Below are 18,798 nucleotides of genomic sequence, written 5' to 3' on the forward strand. Positions count from 1 at the left end.
CATCCCTCCATCCTCACCCTACATCCCCCTCCTCACCCCTCCATCCCTTCATCCTCACCCCTCCACCCCCCCTCACCCCTCCATCCCTCCATCCTCACCCCTCCATCCCTCCTTCTCACCCCTCCATCCCTCCATCCTCACCCCTCCATCCCCCCTCTCCTCCATCCCCCCTCGTCACCCCTCCATCAACCCTCCTCACTCCCCCTCACCCCTCCATCCCTCCATCCCCCTTCATCCTCCCTCCTCACCCCCACCCCCTCCTCTCCCCTCCATCCCTTCTCATCACCCCTCCATCCTCCCTCCTCACCCCTCCATCCCTTCTCATCACCCCTCCATCCTCACCCCTCCATCCTCCTCGCCCCTCTCCCCTCACAGACCAACAGATACCTTCAGACTGACAGGAAGTAGAAGCAGTTTGGGAGGAAGTAAAGCTTCAGAGCAGCTTTGAACTGAAACATTCTGACATTTTAAACAAACTGTCTCTCAGGTTTCCTCCTTCACCGATTTTTTTCTCCCAAATCTCAACATGTTGCTTTAATATCTATTGATTTTTCATATATTTAATAATCCTGTTCTTCCTGTTCTCTTCATGTATTTTGACATTTGTTCTCGCTACATTAAAATGAGTTTTTGCATCTGATTATTTTCTGTTTAAACCGAATCTTTTCCGTTTTTTGCTGGTAAATTTCTCGATGAGCTTTAAAGAGACGTTAAATCATGAAATAGTGATAATTCTCCCCCGAATCGCTGACGGAGTAGCAGGATCTCCAGCAGTTTTAATGTCCCGGTGTTTGAGGGACCCGTCGGAGCGGAGCGAGACCACAGTCCGAGTCAGAACAGGCTCACCTATCGAAACCAGAACGCTGCTTTTATTCTCCAGCCTGGAGACGATCAACGTTCCGTGTTCCTTCGTGATCGATAAACGTCGGGGAGTTCATGTTCTCACTTTAATGTGATTTACGACCTCGAAAAGTAGAGATGAAGTAAAGATCGTGTCTGCTTTCACAGCGGATCGTTTGGTATTGTTCTGCGTGTTCTCCAGTGGTAACGTTAACAGTGTTGCTATACAGAAACAAACAGCACCACCTAGTGGACCAGTGGACTTGCTCCTGAAGTGAATAGTTGTGAATTTACACTGAAACAGGTGAAAAAACATCCGGAGACACGTCGTTTATTTTGAGAGCAACACGTGAAATGAAGAAAAGTCAAACTAGACCAAAGCAAAGGATGTCAGAGTGGGGAGTGTTCAGGCGGGACGACCAGGATGAAACCCTTTTACTGCCACATTTTGTATTTTACAGCTGCAAATAACTGTGAAAAAACATCAGATTCATTCAAACTAAAAGAGCTCTCAAGGCCTCAGAAGTGAGTGTTTAACGTGATGCACGTTCATAAGAACGAAATGAAATCAACCAAAAGCAAATCACTGAAGAAGAAGCTGAAGCTGTGAAGTAAATGTAGTGAATAGTCCTGCAGAGTTTGGATATTTGATCCTTGATTTGGTTTGTTGAGTCTGTAAAGCGTCCTGATGTTCCTGTTCCGTGGGTCATGTGACGTCGACCGTCGTGGGGAAACACTCGCTTTTAAACTGTTTCATCAGAAATGAGTGGAGAGTTAATCCAATAGTCTTTATGTTGAAACACACATTTTAGTGTCAAATATAATGAAGAGGAATCAGAAGTTTCAGTTGAAGCCATGAGAGTTCAGCTCCAGACGGTGTGAAGTGCTGAAATGTCTTTAATGTGAATTTGTCCTTTAGCTGCGTCTCCTCATGTGATCCTTCGCTTTGCTGCCAGCCTGTTGCAACAAACACTGATTAAATTCAGCTCTGCTGACGTTTCCCGGACAGAGCCGTTTGCTCTCCGCTGAATTCCCGTCCGGGACGAACAGATACTGAGAGATAACGGTGGCGAGCTAATCCAAAACGCAGCAACACAGCAGCGTCCGCGACTCTCGTCCCCGAGCTCATTAGTCTCTGCTGCTGTTTCACATTTTCACTTTTTAAACTGTGAAAAAGCTCAGTGGTCAGAAGAGCAGCGCCAAAATGTGACTCAAACAGCAGCGCCTGCAGAGCGCCGGGTGCATACACTGCATGTGTCGTGTGTGTTGTGTGTGTTGTGTGTTTATTTACGGTGCATATTTTTCCGGTGTTGCGTTTGCAGTGTGAGTCGTGAGCTGCTGTCGGTGACAGATGAGTCCACAGCTGGTTGTTGTGACAGCGTGGTGGTGTGTGTGTGTGTGTGTGTGTGTGTGTCTCCCCGGGCGAGTGTGTGACTCACTGACGTGTTTCCTGTAGTTTTTGGAGGAGCAGCAGCTCGTGAGGATAAATCCAGCCCAGGATTTAATGAGAGACGCTTCCACTGACCGCTCTGATCGGTACTGACATGTGATGCATTTTGGTTTTCTATCGTTGCATTTATGTGTCTGGTGGTGTCAAACATATGGCCCGTGGACCAACATCGGCCCTCGCAAGGCTCCGATCTGGCCCTGAAAAAAAGATTGAGCAGTTTTCTACAGAGTTACGGATCTAATAGTAAACAGTGAGATCTGAGTGACGCTAACATGAACGGTAGCTAGCTGGCTGCTGCCAGGCTAGCCTCAGAGCCAGGCTCTGCATGCGGCAGCTGCAGGAGACGTGGAGAGGGTGTGGGTTTGACGCCGCTGCTGCAGTGACCTGTGTTTCTGTTTTGAGCCTTGTGGGCTGCCATACAGTCACAGCTGCTCTTAAACTGCACACACTTTCACAAATAACACCTGTCACTGCGTGCACGTCCGTTTTCCATCTGTCCTAAGTGACCAACGCGGGTCCGATCCTGGTGTGTGTTTGTGTGTGTGTTTTATTTCTACACTTCTGGTCAGAATAATCCCAGATGACGGTTTTGTCCTGATCACCTCCTCCTTCTCTCCTGCAGAGGCGCCTCCCTCTGGGATGTCCAAGAATGGATATTTCTTTCAAGAAATGGGTGAGTCTGAGCCGCCACCACACACACACACACACACACACACACACACACACACACACACACACACACACACACACACACACACACACACACGCACGCTGAATTTTCCGGAGCGAGGAAAGCCGCAGCTCCAATAATGAGGAATGAGGGATGTTTTCTGGGTTTTGGGGTTTTTCTTTACCAGTAATGTGCACAGGGCAGAATATCCACGCAGAAAGATTTGACTTAAAGATTAGAGCTGCAACACACACACACTCTCTCACACACAAACACACACACACACACTCCAAAGCCCTCTCCCATCCCAGCCCTCACACTTCACTGCATTTGGATATAAATAATGAACTTTGCCGGGCTGTTATGATAACGGCGGTTTCATTACCTTCGAGCCGAGGAGAGGCGCCCAATTAGTATGTGCAGCACAAGCAGTCAGGACAGAATCTGCTTCCAGCGGATCTCCCCGTCTCCCCCAGCCAATTATCCCCCTCCTGCAGCACACCGATTCGCTCGGCAGATTCACACACGGCCCCCCGCCGCTCGCCGCCACGGCCGCCTTTACCAGGGAGACTTTTATCAAGATATAAAATGCAATTACATTATCGTTGGCCAGTGAGCATTAGCCTGCGTCGGGGCTTCATTAGCAGGTCGAGAGGCTCCGCCCCCTGCTCCTACTGATCAGGTTCTCTGAGCATCCTCCATGTTAGACGCTGTATCGCCGCCGCCGCCGCCTGTGTCGTCATGTCGATCAAAACCTTGTGTTTCCTCCTCACATGTAGCTGCTTGAGAGACGTGTGTGTGTGTGTGTGTGTGTGTGTGTGTGTGTGTGTGTGTGTGTGTGTGTGAGCTCTGTGCACATCAGAAAGGCAGCTGCAGAACGCTGCACATCAATCATTCAGTGTTCTCCCATCAAACAGCTCGGGTCCCGCGGCTCCTGTTCTCCTTGCTTGTTGCGTTCTTGTTCTCGCCGCTCACGGTGAAGATCAGCTTCAGCTGACTCCTTCACTTTACGACTGACACTGAGGGACGAGTGGAGACGTTCTTCATTGCACTCACAATCAGCCAAAACCTGCTAGTCTGGAGTTCAGGCTCCGTTCAAACTCTTTGTTTTCCTTTCTGAAAAGTTTCTCGTTGAAGGTTCAACAAGTGATGCTACATCACTAACGTAGCTGGAACCCTGAAGTGTTGACTGGAGACTGACCAACATGGAGTTTTTTCAGGGTCAATGCTGATTATCGGTTGTCCAGGAGGCTGATAACTGATATTTACAGCCAATATTCATTTGCAGTCAAAGTCAACATATTGGTGTAAACATTTTGAATAGTAGAAAACCTCTGGGGCTTCCGTAGCTACTTCCTGTTTATGTTTTGTACGATAACAGCAGTTTTCAGAGTTTTTCATTATTGTTCGTCCTCTTCTGAGATAATATCTGCCTGTTAGCATTGGAATAATTAGCATTTGTGTTTTGGATTTAGTAAGTAAAATGTTGCTCAGATAATTTGTTCCAGCAAGTTCTGCCATGTTGCAACTGTTAGCATGTCAATGTGTTTTCCCATAGAAGTTAGCATTCAGCTAGCATAATTTTTTTTCATGTCACATGTTGTGATTTCCTTTGTTTTACCGCGTCTCGTCCATGATTAAAGCAGAATTCAGCCTTTACAGGATTAATCTGCCAGTCAGGAGACGAATCGCCTCTCTCCAGAGCTTCTTTCACTGACAAAGCTTCTTTGCTCCTCTCCTCTATGTTCATGTATCTATGGCTAGTATCCGTGTATATCTGTGGCTCTGCAGATGCTGTGCTGATTGGCTGTGAGCCCTGCCGGCTCTGAGTGTAACCAATCAGATGGAGCGGTGGGCAGGACGATGCTGAAGGCAGAGCAGACTCCAGGCAGAAGACGCACCTGAATCTGAGCCAAAATAATCCTGTTTCGTATTGATCTCTGATCGGCTGTGAGATTAAAAAAATGGTCTATGTAGCTATCCGTCCAAATGCCGAATATCGGCGCCGATAATCAGCCTGGTCGATGATCGGATGATCCCTGGTGGTGACGTCTATCTCCGTACCCCCAAAGTTGTCCCGAACAACTTATTTTGAAAGAACAAAACTTTGACCAAGACATTGTTGAAGGAGACGACAGATATTTTTACAGAAATGTTTCTTCACTGGCAGCTGAAAAATGCGAAAGATTTTAATTAGTTTTATAGTAAACTTCGTACTTATTGCACCTTTAACAGAAACATTCTAAAATGAAAGATGTCCATCTCTATACAGTAGAAACACTGAAAACACTGTAGTGAACTCACCAGGCCATGAGCTGGTGGTGCTGTTTGTTTTTGGAATGAAACCACACACACACACACGCACACGCTCGCACACGCTCACACACACACACACACACACACACACACACACACACACACACACACACACACACACACACACACAAGGCGTGTGCACTCTGGAGGCCGCCATTGTTCTTATTGTCCATCTACTGAGCCTGTGCAGAAGAACTGTTGACTCCGGCCATGGGGTCCAGGACCAGGAACACCAGCAGTACCAGAAACAGGGCCAGGACTGAGATCATGACCAGGACTAGAGCTTCTGCTTTCTGCTCGAGACAGAACCCAAGTGTTTTCAGAAAGTTGCATTTTCACCGTTGTTTTGCAAATCCACCCGAAAGGGTCACAGTGTGATTAGCAGGTGGTCATAATAATATGGCTGATTGGCTTATTTACATTTTCAGATGAGTCTTTATGCAGGAAGTGGAAGAGTTAGTGGAATCTGATGAACAGCAGACTGACTGTTTGCCTCTTTGGAGCCTTGATGTGTTTGTCTGTTTGACTCAGCGCCGTGGGAAACAGCAGCTCGTCCCGGAAACCAGCTGCTCGCCGTGAAAACCAGCTGCTCGCTGTAGAAACCAGCTGCTCGCCATGGAAACCAGCTGCTGGTTGTGGTAACCAGCTGCTCGCCATGGAAACCAGCTGCTCGCCATGGAAACCAGCTGCTCGCTGTGGAAACCAGCTGCTCATGGTGGAAACCAGCTGCTCGCCATGGAAACCAGCTGCTGGTTGTGGTGACCAGCTGCTCGCCATGGAAACCAGCTGCTCACCATGGAAACCAGCTGCTCGCTGTGGAAACCAGCTGCTCATGGTGGAAACCAGCTGCTCGCCATGGAAACCAGCTGCTCGCCGTGAAAACCAGCTGCTCACCGTGAAAACCAGCTGCTCGCTGTAGAAACCAGCTGCTCGCCATGGAAACCAGCTGCTGGTTGTGGTAACCAGCTGCTCACCATGGAAACCAGCTGCTCGCTGTGGAAACCAGCTGCTCATGGTGGAAACCAGCTGCTCGCCATGGAAACCAGCTGCTGGTTGTGGTGACCAGCTGCTCGCCATGGAAACCAGCTGCTCACCATGGAAACCAGCTGCTCGCTGTGGAAACCAGCTGCTCATGGTGGAAACCAGCTGCTCGCCATGGAAACCAGCTGCTCACCGTGAAAACCAGCTGCTCGTCCCGGAAACCAGCTGCTCGCCATGGAAACCAGCTGCTCGTCCCGGAAACCAGCTGCTCACCATGGAAACCAGCTGCTCACCGTGAAAACCAGCTGCTCGTCCCAGAAACCAGCTGCTCGCCATGAAAACCAGCTGCTCGCCGTGGAAACCAGCTGCTCGTCCCGGAAACCAGCTGCTCACCATGGAAACCAGCTGCTCTCCGTGAAAACCAGCTGCTCTCCGTGAAAACCAGCTGCTCACCGTGAAAACCAGCTGCTCGTCCCGGAAACCAGCTGCTCGCCATGAAAACCAGCTGCTCACCGTGAAAACCAGCTGCTCGTCCCGGAAACCAGCTGCTCACCGTGAAAACCAGCTGCTCGTCGTGGAAACCAGCTGCTTGCCGTGGAAACCAGCTGCTCGCCGTGGAAACCAGCTGCTCGCCATGAAAACCAGCTGCTTGCCGTGGAAACCAGCTGCTCGCCATGAAAACCAGCTGCTGGTTGTGGAAACCAGCTGCTCGCTGTGGAGACCAGCTGCTCGTCTCACCGTCAGAAAGAATGGAGCCTAGGTTCCAACCTGTTAATCACTGATCATGTTTTCATGATGCGGCTGCATTTTTTCAGTGAAGCTATGGCTTCACTCTCAAGGTTACTTGAAGGTCAGAGTGGAGCCGGTGAGTCTGAGGCACTGAGGGACGGACGAGGCAACAACACGGAAATCAAATGATGTCGAGTGGCAATGGACGAAGGCAGTGGAGTGAGCTCAGGGCCTCCTGGGCGGATAGGGTCAGTGGTAAAGAGCACCAGTGACTGCCGGGCAGTCGCCGGGTAGTTGCTGGGTGGTCACAGGGTGGTCACTGGGTCGTTGCTGGGTCGTCGCTGGGTCGTCACTGGGTGGTTGCCAGGCAGTCGCCGGGTCAGCATCGGGCGGTCACCGGGTCGTTGCTGGGTCGTCACCAGGTCATCACTGGGTGGTTGCTGGGTGGTCACCAGGTGGTCACTGGGCTGTCACCGGGCGGTCACTGGGCTGTCACCCGGCGGTCACTGGGTCATCACCGGGTCATCACTGGGCCGTCGGCAGGTGGTCACCGGGTGGTCACAGAGTCATTACCGAAGGTTGCTAGGTGGTTGCCAGGCGGTCACCGGGTGGTCAGCGGGTGGTCGCTGGGTGATCACTGAGTGGTTGCCGGGTGGTTGCTGGGCAGTCATCGGGTCACTGGGTGGTCACCAGACGGTCACCGGGCGGTCACCGAATCATCACCGGGTCGTCACCAGGTCATTTCCGGGTCGTCACCGGGTGGTCTCTGGGCAGTCACTGGGTCGTCACTGGGCGGTCACCAGGTGGTCGCCGGTTGGTTGCTGGTGGTCACCAGGTGGTGACTGGACAGTCACTGGGACATGAGGCGGTCACCGGGCGGTCACCGGGCGGTCACCGAATCATCACCGGATCGTCAGCAGGTCATTGGCGGGTCGTCACTGGGTGGTTGCTGGGTGATCACTGGGTGGTCGCCATGCAAACTCTGGGTCATCGCCAGGTGATCCCCGGTTACTGAACACTAAGACTGAAGGAGCTGCTGTGTCAGGAGAGAGAATAGGATGAGTCACACAAACAGCCTCCAGGATGCGTCCTGTGACGCTTTCTGCCATTCATAAAACAGCCATTACACTCACACACACACACACACACACACACACACACACACACACACACACACGTTTGTATTTCTATCCTTGTAGGGACCGTCCATTGACTCCCATTCATGTCTAACTCCTAACCCTGATGTAACCCAGATTGGGTAAACAGAACTGATTTAATTAAATATTTAAAATAAATAAAAAGCAGTTAAAGTATTATTTTCATTTAAAAACACACCGCTGATTGAAGAGTAAAATTTTATTTATTTAAAAAAAGAAAAAAAAGATTAGATTCAGGATTTACACCCGGCAGCCGTGAGCCAATCACGAGCTCCGCTGGTCACATGGTAGGCCGTCACTTCCTGCTTCGCGGCAGAGACGGCAGACAGCAGAGAAGCGCCTCAATGGTTCCAGAGGGAAATTAATCCATGTTCATCTTCGGGGTAAGATTAAAAATAACCATTTTAAACTGCCATCCGTTGATCATTGACCTTATTGGTGATATCTAATTATTATATCTGGCGTTAATTTCCTCTAGAACCGTGCGGTTGATCGAATGTTCGAGCTGAACGTGGCCATGTGATTAGGGCCAGGAGAACAGAAACTGACTCAGCGGTGAGTGAGATGGAAAGATTGGATGATTGTATTGACGGAAATTGATTGTAAAATGGTTGATTTTTATGGTGAAGATATTTGATGTCTTTTTATTTTCTTTATGTGATGGAAGAGCTAAATGTTTTGTGAAATGTGGAGCAATGAAGCACACATTTGGTTTTGTAACCTCAGGTTGCCAATTATTTTACATTCATTGTGTTTTTTATCAATTTGGTGGCTTTATATCACGTTTCTGTTTATTTTCTATGAAAATGGATTAGTTTTGAGCTTTTGACTTCACCATACTTTCAGAATAGATGTGATTTCGTATAAAGAATGCGTGAAAGTAATTCTGATTGATCTTTTCTGGCCTGTTCATAGGTCAGGTTTTTTTGTGAATTGTTTCCTGTTGGATTTGAGTGGTGGATGTTCATCGCTCGGGGTGCGGGTGGAGTTTCCGACCGGGACCGTAGCCACACTCCGCCAGGGTCTGGAGCTTCGCCTGCGGGAAGCAGTGGGGCTGCACAGCCCAGGATTTTGGATTTCCCGGTGTGAACTGGGTGGCGAGCCAGGACGAAAGAACACGCACGTTGATCACAGATTCTTCTCCTTCACAGTGGTAGGATTGAACTGATCACTGACACACTGGAGCACTGACACAGTGGAATACAAACTGAAGAACTTGATTTTGAAAGGGCCCCAACGGAACAAGGACTGCTTGGGAACTGGGTTTTCTTTTTGCCGGCTTTTATTATTTTGATTTATTATTTTCCATATATTCTTCTGCTTGCTGTGTTTGTCAATTGTTGTTGTGATTTCAAATAATACGTTTGCACTCAATCAGATTGTTGTGTGTGTCGTATTTGATATCTAATCACTGGCTCTTAAAGATCTAGAATCGCTCTGATAGTAGCCCAATTGATTTGATTTATTTGACACCCACCTGTGCCTTATTACGACTTCGCAATATTGGTTACAGATTTGGCGAGCTAGCCAGGAGCCGGTTGATTTGATATCAATACTGAAATCACATCCAGTATGGACTTCATACAGGAGTCTGGTATTAAGATCCCAAATGCAGTCATTGTTAGTGGAGCAACCCAGGTTGCAGATCAGGACGAGCAAGTCATTGATTTTTTGAAGAAGTATGGCTCTATCAAGAGAGTTGTTTTTGTTGATGATGATGCCTCTGAGTTTTACAAAAACCTGATCGTTGAGTTTTCGTACGGCACGGCCATTGAGGGATTGGCAGAGATTTTGCCGTACACATTTACAGTGAAAAATGATCCCCCTGTTGTTTATGTTGTGAAAACATTGAGCAGTGTGTACCATACCAGGATTGGTGGTAACATTACTAAGACTTACCTGACTGAGCTCAAAACACTAGCCAAGCGAAGCGGAGTTGAGTATGAGCTGGTATTGAAAGATGTCATGTCCCAGATCAGCGAGGATGTTGGTACTATGAGTCTAAATCCTGAAAGAACTCCTGAAGTGCGTGTCGAGGCCTCCTGGCCACATGCCACAGATGATGTCATGAATACAAAGGAAGCCAGATCTCCGTCCCTTTCAGTTGGTGATGTGAACCCACCTGAAATCCAGAAAGTCGTGGTTGAGCATATAGTCAGGAGGGAAACTGATAGCTCACATTTGCAGTCTCCAGTAAGGCTTCGCTCCTTTTCTGGAAAGACTCCCAGACCAAACAGTGAAGCTGATTATGACACTTGGCGCTCACACATTGAACTGTTGTTGAGTGATCCTGACATGGCCCCTCGGCAGATATCCAGAAGGATTGTTGAAAGTTTGCTCCCACCAGCGACTGGTGTGGTTAAAGGTCTACGGCCTGATGCTCCCCCGTTAGCCTATTTGCAACTGCTTGATTCTGCATTTGACACAGTCGAGGATGGGGAAGAACTTTATGCCCAATTCTTGAACACATTCCAGGACCCGGGTGAGAAATCTTCAAATTATCTCCATCGGTTGCAGATAGCACTAAATCAAGCTGTAAAAAGAGGAGGGGTTCCATCTAAAGAAGTTGACAAACACTTGCTGAAGCAGTTCTGTAGGGGGTGTTGGGAGAGTTCTCTGCTCACTGCCCTTCAGCTTGAACAAAAGAAAAATGATCCACCCTCATTTCCAGAGCTTCTGCTGTTGTTGCGTACTGAGGAAGATAGACAACAAGCAAAAACTAATCGCATGAGAAAACACGTAGGTGCCACAAAGCAGCGGGTCCAAATTCAGTCCCAGGATGCAGGTACATGTGTGGAACCAAAAGAGAAACCAGGTGCAGTTTCTAATGCTATCAAAGACCTCGAGAGACAGGTTGCTAGCTTGCAGAGCCAGTTAACCTCTCTCATGACTCACAAAAAGAAGGAGACAGGCAAGAAGATTCCTGTAGGAAAATTCAAATCCCAAACAACAGATGAAGACAACACAAACTTCAAAAATCAAACAAAGCTGAAGCAAACAGGCAGACCTCGGCCGTGGTACTGCTTTAACTGTGGTGAAGACGGGCATATCTCCCCGTCATGTACTGAAGCACCAAACCCCAATTTGGTAGCTGAAAAGAAAAAACAACTGGCAGAGAAGCAGCGTGCATGGGACACCAAAACCAGTCCCAGTGCACATTTAAACGAGTAACAGCACCTGTTGTGGGGCGAACAGGGGCTGCTCAGATCCAACGTCCCTCAGTTGATAATGCTGGAAATAAGTCTCAGGCATGTACCAGCCTGAAACAACTGGACAGGAACTCCCAAATTAAGCTTCCTGATGGATTGGTTGGTACCAAATGCACGGCTTGTGTGAACATAAAAAATGCAGAAGTCAGATGTCTGTTTGATACGGGTTCCCAAGTGACAACAGTCCCCCAGTCGTTTTACAACCAGCATCTTTCAGAGCAGGAGATTAAGCCGTTGATTGATCTTTTGGAAGTAGAAGGAGCAGCAGGGCAGTCTGTTCCTTATTTGGGTTTTATTGAGTTGGCTGTAACTTTCCCAAAAGAGTTTGCAGGGGCACCAATTGAGGTTAACACACTTGCTTTGGTTGTTCCCGATTTTGAAGCCATCAGAGATCCCCTTGTGCTTATAGGCACTAACACTCTTGATGTACTTTATGACTTGTGTTCCAAAACTGGAGTGATGCACCAGCCTATTCCATATGGCTACAAAGCAGTCTTCAAAGTGCTTGATGTAAGGCACAAGCAGACAGACCATTCTGAGTCCAGAGGTGTTGTGAGGTTGCAAGGGAAAAGTGCTCAGGTCATTCCGGCTGGTGAGTCTGTTGTTCTTGAAGGAGTTTGCCCAGAATGCCAGTTTCAGAATGAAAAATCTGTTCTCATCGAACATCCTTCTTCGCCTTCATTACCAGGGGGTTTGTTTGTGAGGGCTGGCTTGGTTGATCTTCCCCAACGGCAGCCTTATGTGATACCTGTTGTGATGTGTAATGAGTCTGATCACGATATTGTCATCCCTGCAAAGTGCGCAATAGCACAAATTTGCACTTACCAGACTGTCTTATTGAAGGAGCACAGTGTGACTGAATCACTTGAGTCATGTAAGAAACCAGCGCAGACAGAGTCTTCACAAAAATCCACTCTGAACTTTAACTTTGGTGAGTCTGAAATTCCCCGTGAGTGGAAAGAACGCATCACTCGGCAACTTAACAGCATGCCTGATGTGTTTGCACAGCATGAATTGGATTTTGGTCGGACAGACAAAGTGACACATCACATAAAACTCTTAGACGAGACTCCCTTTAAGCAGCGAGCCCGACCAATCCACCCCCAGGATATTGAGGCAGTTCGGAGGCACATTCAGGAACTTCTCGACACAGGAGTTATCAGAGAGTCAGAATCACCTTTCTCATCACCCATTGTAGTGGTCAGGAAGAAGAGTGGCCAGGTTCGTTTGTGCATCGATTACAGGCGTTTGAATCTCCAAACCATCAAAGATGCCTATTCTCTCCCAAAGTTGGAGGATACATTCTGTGCACTCAATGGATCTGAATGGTTTTCTGTCCTTGATTTAAAATCAGGATTTTACCAGATTGAAGTTGAAGAATCAGATAAACCAAAAACCGCTTTTGTGTGCCCTCTTGGTTTTTGGGAGTTCAACCGAATGCCTCAAGGAGTGACCAATGCTCCGAGTACATTCCAAAGACTAATGGAGAAATGTATGGGGGACATGCACCTAAAAGATGTGTTGGTTTTTATTGATGACTTGATCGTGTTTTCTAAAACACTGGAGGAACATGAAGAAAAACTGATGAAAGTGCTCTCTCGTCTTAGAGAGTTTGGCTTAAAACTGTCACCGGAAAAGTGTGTTTTCTTCCAGACATCAGTTCGTTACCTTGGCCATGTGGTGTCCAGAAATGGAGTGCAGACCGATCCAGAGAAGGTCACAGCTCTCAAGACATGGCCGATCCCTCAGAACCTGAGGGAGTTGAGATCTTTTCTCGGTTTTGCAGGGTATTATCGGAGGTTTGTGAAGGATTTCTCCAGCATTGTGAAGCCCCTCAATGAACTGACTTCTGGTTATCCACCTTCCCAAAAGAAAGCAAAAATGAAACAGAAATCGGAGCAGTACCGAAACCCAAAAGAGCTCTTTGGAGAGCGATGGACTCCTGCTTGTCAGCAGGCATTTGACACAGTCATCACAAAACTTACCACTGCCCCTGTTCTGGCTTTTGCAGATCCCCAGAAACCTTATGTGCTTCACACTGATGCTAGCACCACCGGGCTCGGTGCTGTGCTGTATCAGGAGCAAGAGGGTCAGCTTCGGGTCATTGCTTATGCAAGCAGAGGGCTGTCAAGAAGTGAGAGTCGCTACCCAGCACATAAGTTGGAGTTCTTGGCATTGAAATGGTCGGTTACTGAAAAATTCAGTGATTATCTGTATGGTAATGATTTCACTGTCGTCACTGACAGTAATCCATTGACATATATACTTACCTCAGCCAAGCTAGATGCAACCAGCTACAGATGGCTGGCAGCATTGTCCACATTCTCATTTAAGCTTCTTTACCGACCAGGTAAGCTGAACAATGATGCAGATGGCTTGTCTCGCAGACCACATGGGAAGTCAGAGGATGATCTCAAGTCTCAGAAAGAGAGAGAACGCATTCTTCAGTTCACCCGAGACCACCTTTCAGACCCAGAAAGCATTGATGCTGTTGATCGAGAGGTTGTACAAGCAATCTGTGAAAGGCAACTCATCTACAGTGTAGATGATGATGAACACAGGGGTCTTAACAATGCTGTCTTGGTTGAGAGTCTTGCTGTTTCTGCTGATGCTGTGCCTGACAGTTATCAACAGGAAGGTCAGCTTGGAGGGCTTCCAGATATTCCCTATTTGTCCAGAGCCGAGTTGATGGATAAACAAAGAGCTGATCAGTGCATAAGGCATGTCATTTCCCAACTTGAACATGGTGACAAACCACCCCCCACTTTACGAGATGAGATCCCCGACCTTGCATTCCTACTAAGGGAGCTGAACCGCCTTGAGCTTTTGGATAATGTTTTATACAGACGGCGTCAAGAGGGTTCTAAGGTGACTTACCAGCTTGTGCTTCCAGCTGAGCTTCGTGATGCGGTATTGACCAGCCTCCATGATGACATGGGTCACATGGGGGTGGGCCGCACAATGGATCTTGTGAGGACTAGGTTCTACTGGCCAAGGATGGCCGCAGATGTTGAAAAAAAGGTCAGAACTTGTGGTAGGTGTGTAAGAAGGAAGTCACTGCCTGAGAGAGCCGCACCACTTGTTAACATTAAAACCACAAGGCCCCTTGAGTTGCTCTGTATGGATTTTCTTTCTCTTGAACCTGACAGAAGTGGGATGAAAGACATTTTGGTGATCACAGATCATTTTACCAAATATGCTGTAGCGATCCCTACACCTAACCAGAAGGCCCGCACAGTGGCAAAGTGTTTGTGGGAGAATTTCATGGTGCATTATGGTATGCCAGAGAAGCTACATAGTGACCAAGGACCAGATTTTGAGTCCCGTTTGATCAAAGAGCTTTGTCAGATCGCCGGCATCCAAAAAGTCAGAACAACCCCATATCACCCCAGGGGTAATCCTGTCGAGCGGTTTAATCGCACTTTGCTAGACATGCTAGGCACTCTCCAGAACAAAGATAAGTCTCGCTGGCGTGACTTTGTAAAACCTTTGGTCCATGCCTACAACTGCTCTCGGAATGATGTCACAGGGTTTACGCCATACGAACTAATGTTTGGACGCCAACCTCGCCTGCCGGTTGACTTGGCGTTTGGATTGCCAGTACAGAACAGCCAGCATGTATCACATTCTGATTATGTGCGAAACCTCAAATCTCAGCTCGAGGAAAGCTATAAGATTGCAATGAAGAATGCTGCAAAGATAGCACAGAAGAACAAAACACGGTTTGACAGGCGTGTCACTGCCTCGGATTTGGAAGTTGGTGATCGAGTGTTGGTCAGAAATGTCCGGATTCGAGGAAAGCACAAGATTTCGGATAAGTGGGAGTCTATCGTTCATGTGGTCACGAGTAGGGCAGGGACGCTTCCTGTTTATACAGTCAGGCCAGAGAACAATGATGGTCCTTTGAGGACATTGCACAGAGATTTACTCCTCCCCTGTGGTTATTTACCTACAGAGAAAAGTGGAGAGTTGATTCAAAAGCCTGTTAAGCACAGACCCGCCACTCGTGCAAATCCCGCTGTGGATGCTGATCCTTCCTCGGAGGAGGAGGATGAACTCATACCAGTCTATTGGTTTAGACCACAACCAAGTACCGAGCTCCCTACAGTCCAGAGTTCAGAACAGACCCACTCAAGAACATTCATTAAGAACAGTACGCAGCATACGGAACGTCCCAATATACTTCCAGCTGAGAGCTCAGCAAATGTTCCGGAGGTTGGTTCTACTTTTGAATCAGACAGATTACTCATCTCTGACAGCACATCAGGTTGTCCTCTAAAGGTCAATGAAACCACCAGTCGTCCGGATGGCATTGAGCACTTACCTGTTACAGCAGCTGTCACAGTTGAACAAACCTCTGAAGTTGCCCAGACCAGCAGTGTTGTAACAGACCGTGACCTACCTGAAGAGTTATGTTTGGTAGAGAGAGAGAACTTACCTGCTGAAGTTGATGACATTCATAACGAGCAGCTTGAGGCAGATGAACCTGTAAATAAGGAAGCTGAAGAGGAAGGAAAGGATGAGTCAGATGAGGTGGAGCCAGGTGCAAGTGAAGTGTTGGAGGGACACACTGTCAGGAGGTCAGAGAGAGTTAGCAAACCACCAAAACGGCTTGACTACGTTGACCTTGGAAATCCGTTAATAACAGTGGTGAAATCATTCTTCCATGGGCTTACTTTAGCACTGGCCGAAACACTGAACGAAGCAGAAAAGTCCTCATTCCCCCCTATACTGTCAGTTTAATATGTCTAAATATTGCCATGTACAGGGACGTACATGAGTTCAGCAGGGGAGAGTGTAACCCAGATTGGGTAAACAGAACTGATTTAATTAAATATTTAAAATAAATAAAAAGCAGTTAAAGTATTATTTTCATTTAAAAACACACCGCTGATTGAAGAGTAAAATTTTATTTATTTAAAAAAAGAAAAAAAAGATTAGATTCAGGATTTACACCCGGCAGCCGTGAGCCAATCACGAGCTCCGCTGGTCACATGGTAGGCCGTCACTTCCTGCTTCGCGGCAGAGACGGCAGACAGCAGAGAAGCGCCTCAATGGTTCCAGAGGGAAATTAATCCATGTTCATCTTCGGGGTAAGATTAAAAATAACCATTTTAAACTGCCATCCGTTGATCATTGACCTTATTGGTGATATCTAATTATTATATCTGGCGTTAATTTCCTCTAGAACCGTGCGGTTGATCGAATGTTCGAGCTGAACGTGGCCATGTGATTAGGGCCAGGAGAACAGAAACTGACTCAGCGGTGAGTGAGATGGAAAGATTGGATGATTGTATTGACGGAAATTGATTGTAAAATGGTTGATTTTTATGGTGAAGATATTTGATGTCTTTTTATTTTCTTTATGTGATGGAAGAGCTAAATGTTTTGTGAAATGTGGAGCAATGAAGCACACATTTGGTTTTGTAACCTCAGGTTGCCAATTATTTTACATTCATTGTGTTTTTTATCAATTTGGTGGCTTTATATCACGTTTCTGTTTATTTTCTATGAAAATGGATTAGTTTTGAGCTTTTGACTTCACCATACTTTCAGAATAGATGTGATTTCGTATAAAGAATGCGTGAAAGTAATTCTGATTGATCTTTTCTGGCCTGTTCATAGGTCAGGTTTTTTTGTGAATTGTTTCCTGTTGGATTTGAGTGGTGGATGTTCATCGCTCGGGGTGCGGGTGGAGTTTCCGACCGGGACCGTAGCCACACTCCGCCAGGGTCTGGAGCTTCGCCTGCGGGAAGCAGTGGGGCTGCACAGCCCAGGATTTTGGATTTCCCGGTGTGAACTGGGTGGCGAGCCAGGACGAAAGAACACGCACGTTGATCACAGATTCTTCTCCTTCACAGTGGTAGGATTGAACTGATCACTGACACACTGGAGCACTGACACAGTGGAATACAAACTGAAGAACTTGATTTTGAAAGGGCCCCAACGGAACAAGGACTGCTTGGGAACTGGGTTTTCTTTTTGCCGGCTTTTATTATTTTGATTTATTATTTTCCATATATTCTTCTGCTTGCTGTGTTTGTCAATTGTTGTTGTGATTTCAAATAATACGTTTGCACTCAATCAGATTGTTGTGTGTGTCGTATTTGATATCTAATCACTGGCTCTTAAAGATCTAGAATCGCTCTGATAGTAGCCCAATTGATTTGATTTATTTGACACCCACCTGTGCCTTATTACGACTTCGCAATATTGGTTACACTGACCCTTACCCTAACCCTAACCCACAGAAAAACAATGCGTAGCCCTAAAGAAATGTTTTTGCACTTTTACTTTTTTCAGTAACAACAACATGGTCAAGAAAACGCTGTTTCCCCTCATTAGGACCGGAAAAATGTCCCCATGACGCGCATCGTGCCAGGTTTTCCTATCCTTGTGGGGACCAAAGCATAGAAAAACCCGTACACACACACACACACACACACACACACACACACACACACACACACACACACACACACACACTCAGCCAAATTTACTGGCTGCTATGTGTTGTTTTTCCACATATTCACTGATAATATGTTATTTTTAGCTTTGAAGAAAGTAGTGAGGAAATCAGATGGATGGTTCCTGACAAGAATCCAGTTCTCACAGGTTTAATGACAGGATGACACTCATTTACAGCAAACAAACAAACAAACAAACAAACAGCACCACAGAGCTGAAAATATGAATTTCAGGCTAAAAATAAATGTTTCTGTGAAGGAGACCCTCATTCAGTCCAGTTAATCTGGAGCAGTGGTCTGGCTGAGGGTCCACCCAGGACCCGGAGATGAGGAGCTGGTCCTGTGAGGGTGGAGTTACTTTACTAGGTACTATGTAACGAGGAGTTACTGTTCAGAGTAGCTGAGCACTCAGTTCTTTAGTCGTGAGCCTGAAGCTGTAAGTCGTGAGTGTTGAGTCCTGCTCCGTGGTGTGTTGCTGGGTGGAGCAGCCGTTCTGCTGTGAGTGTGTGGCCCTGTGGGGGCGCTGCTGAGGTCCAGGAAGTGACCTTGTGGGGGCGCTGCTGAGGTCCAGGAAGTGACCCTGTGGGGGCGCTGCTGAGGTCCAGGAAGTGACCCTGTGGGGGCGCTGCTGAGGTCCAGGAAGTGACCCTGTGCCGTTGTGTCCCCAGAGCAGCGGGAGGCGGAGCAGGAGGAGGGCAGCGACGGCCGAGAGGAAGTACAGGACTCGCCAATCGCCTGCGGAGACGACATCCACCTCTATGACAACCAGATCAGCCCCGGGCCAGGTCAGTACACAGAGTGTGTGTGTGTGTGTGTGTGTGTGTGTGTGTGTGTGTGTGTGTGTGTGTGTGTGTGTGTGCTTGTGTGAGAGAGAGAGATCATTAAACATCCCGGATTTGAACTCAGACAATCTCACTGTGAGGCAGTTTATTCAATATACCTTTTTGGCATGTTCTCCGACCGTCGTGCTACAGCAGAG

At 47.5% G+C, this 18,798-nt stretch overlaps 1 protein-coding gene across 2 annotated transcripts in view; it reads left to right on the forward strand.

The window, feature by feature from the left end:
* slc4a11 (solute carrier family 4 member 11) overlaps nt 1-18,798 on the forward strand; it is a 95,939-nt gene that overhangs the window by 22,750 nt on the left and 54,391 nt on the right. For both annotated transcript variants that reach the window (XM_030116261.1, XM_030116262.1), the window contains exons 2-3: nt 2,913-2,963; nt 18,488-18,604. In XM_030116261.1, the coding sequence (XP_029972121.1) occupies nt 2,913-2,963; nt 18,488-18,604 (168 nt within the window). The remainder of the gene's footprint in view (nt 1-2,912; nt 2,964-18,487; nt 18,605-18,798) is intronic.

The sequence above is a fragment of the Salarias fasciatus genome, chromosome 19 (genome assembly GCF_902148845.1).
Source record: "Salarias fasciatus chromosome 19, fSalaFa1.1, whole genome shotgun sequence".
Classification (NCBI taxonomy): domain Eukaryota; kingdom Metazoa; phylum Chordata; class Actinopteri; order Blenniiformes; family Blenniidae; genus Salarias; species Salarias fasciatus.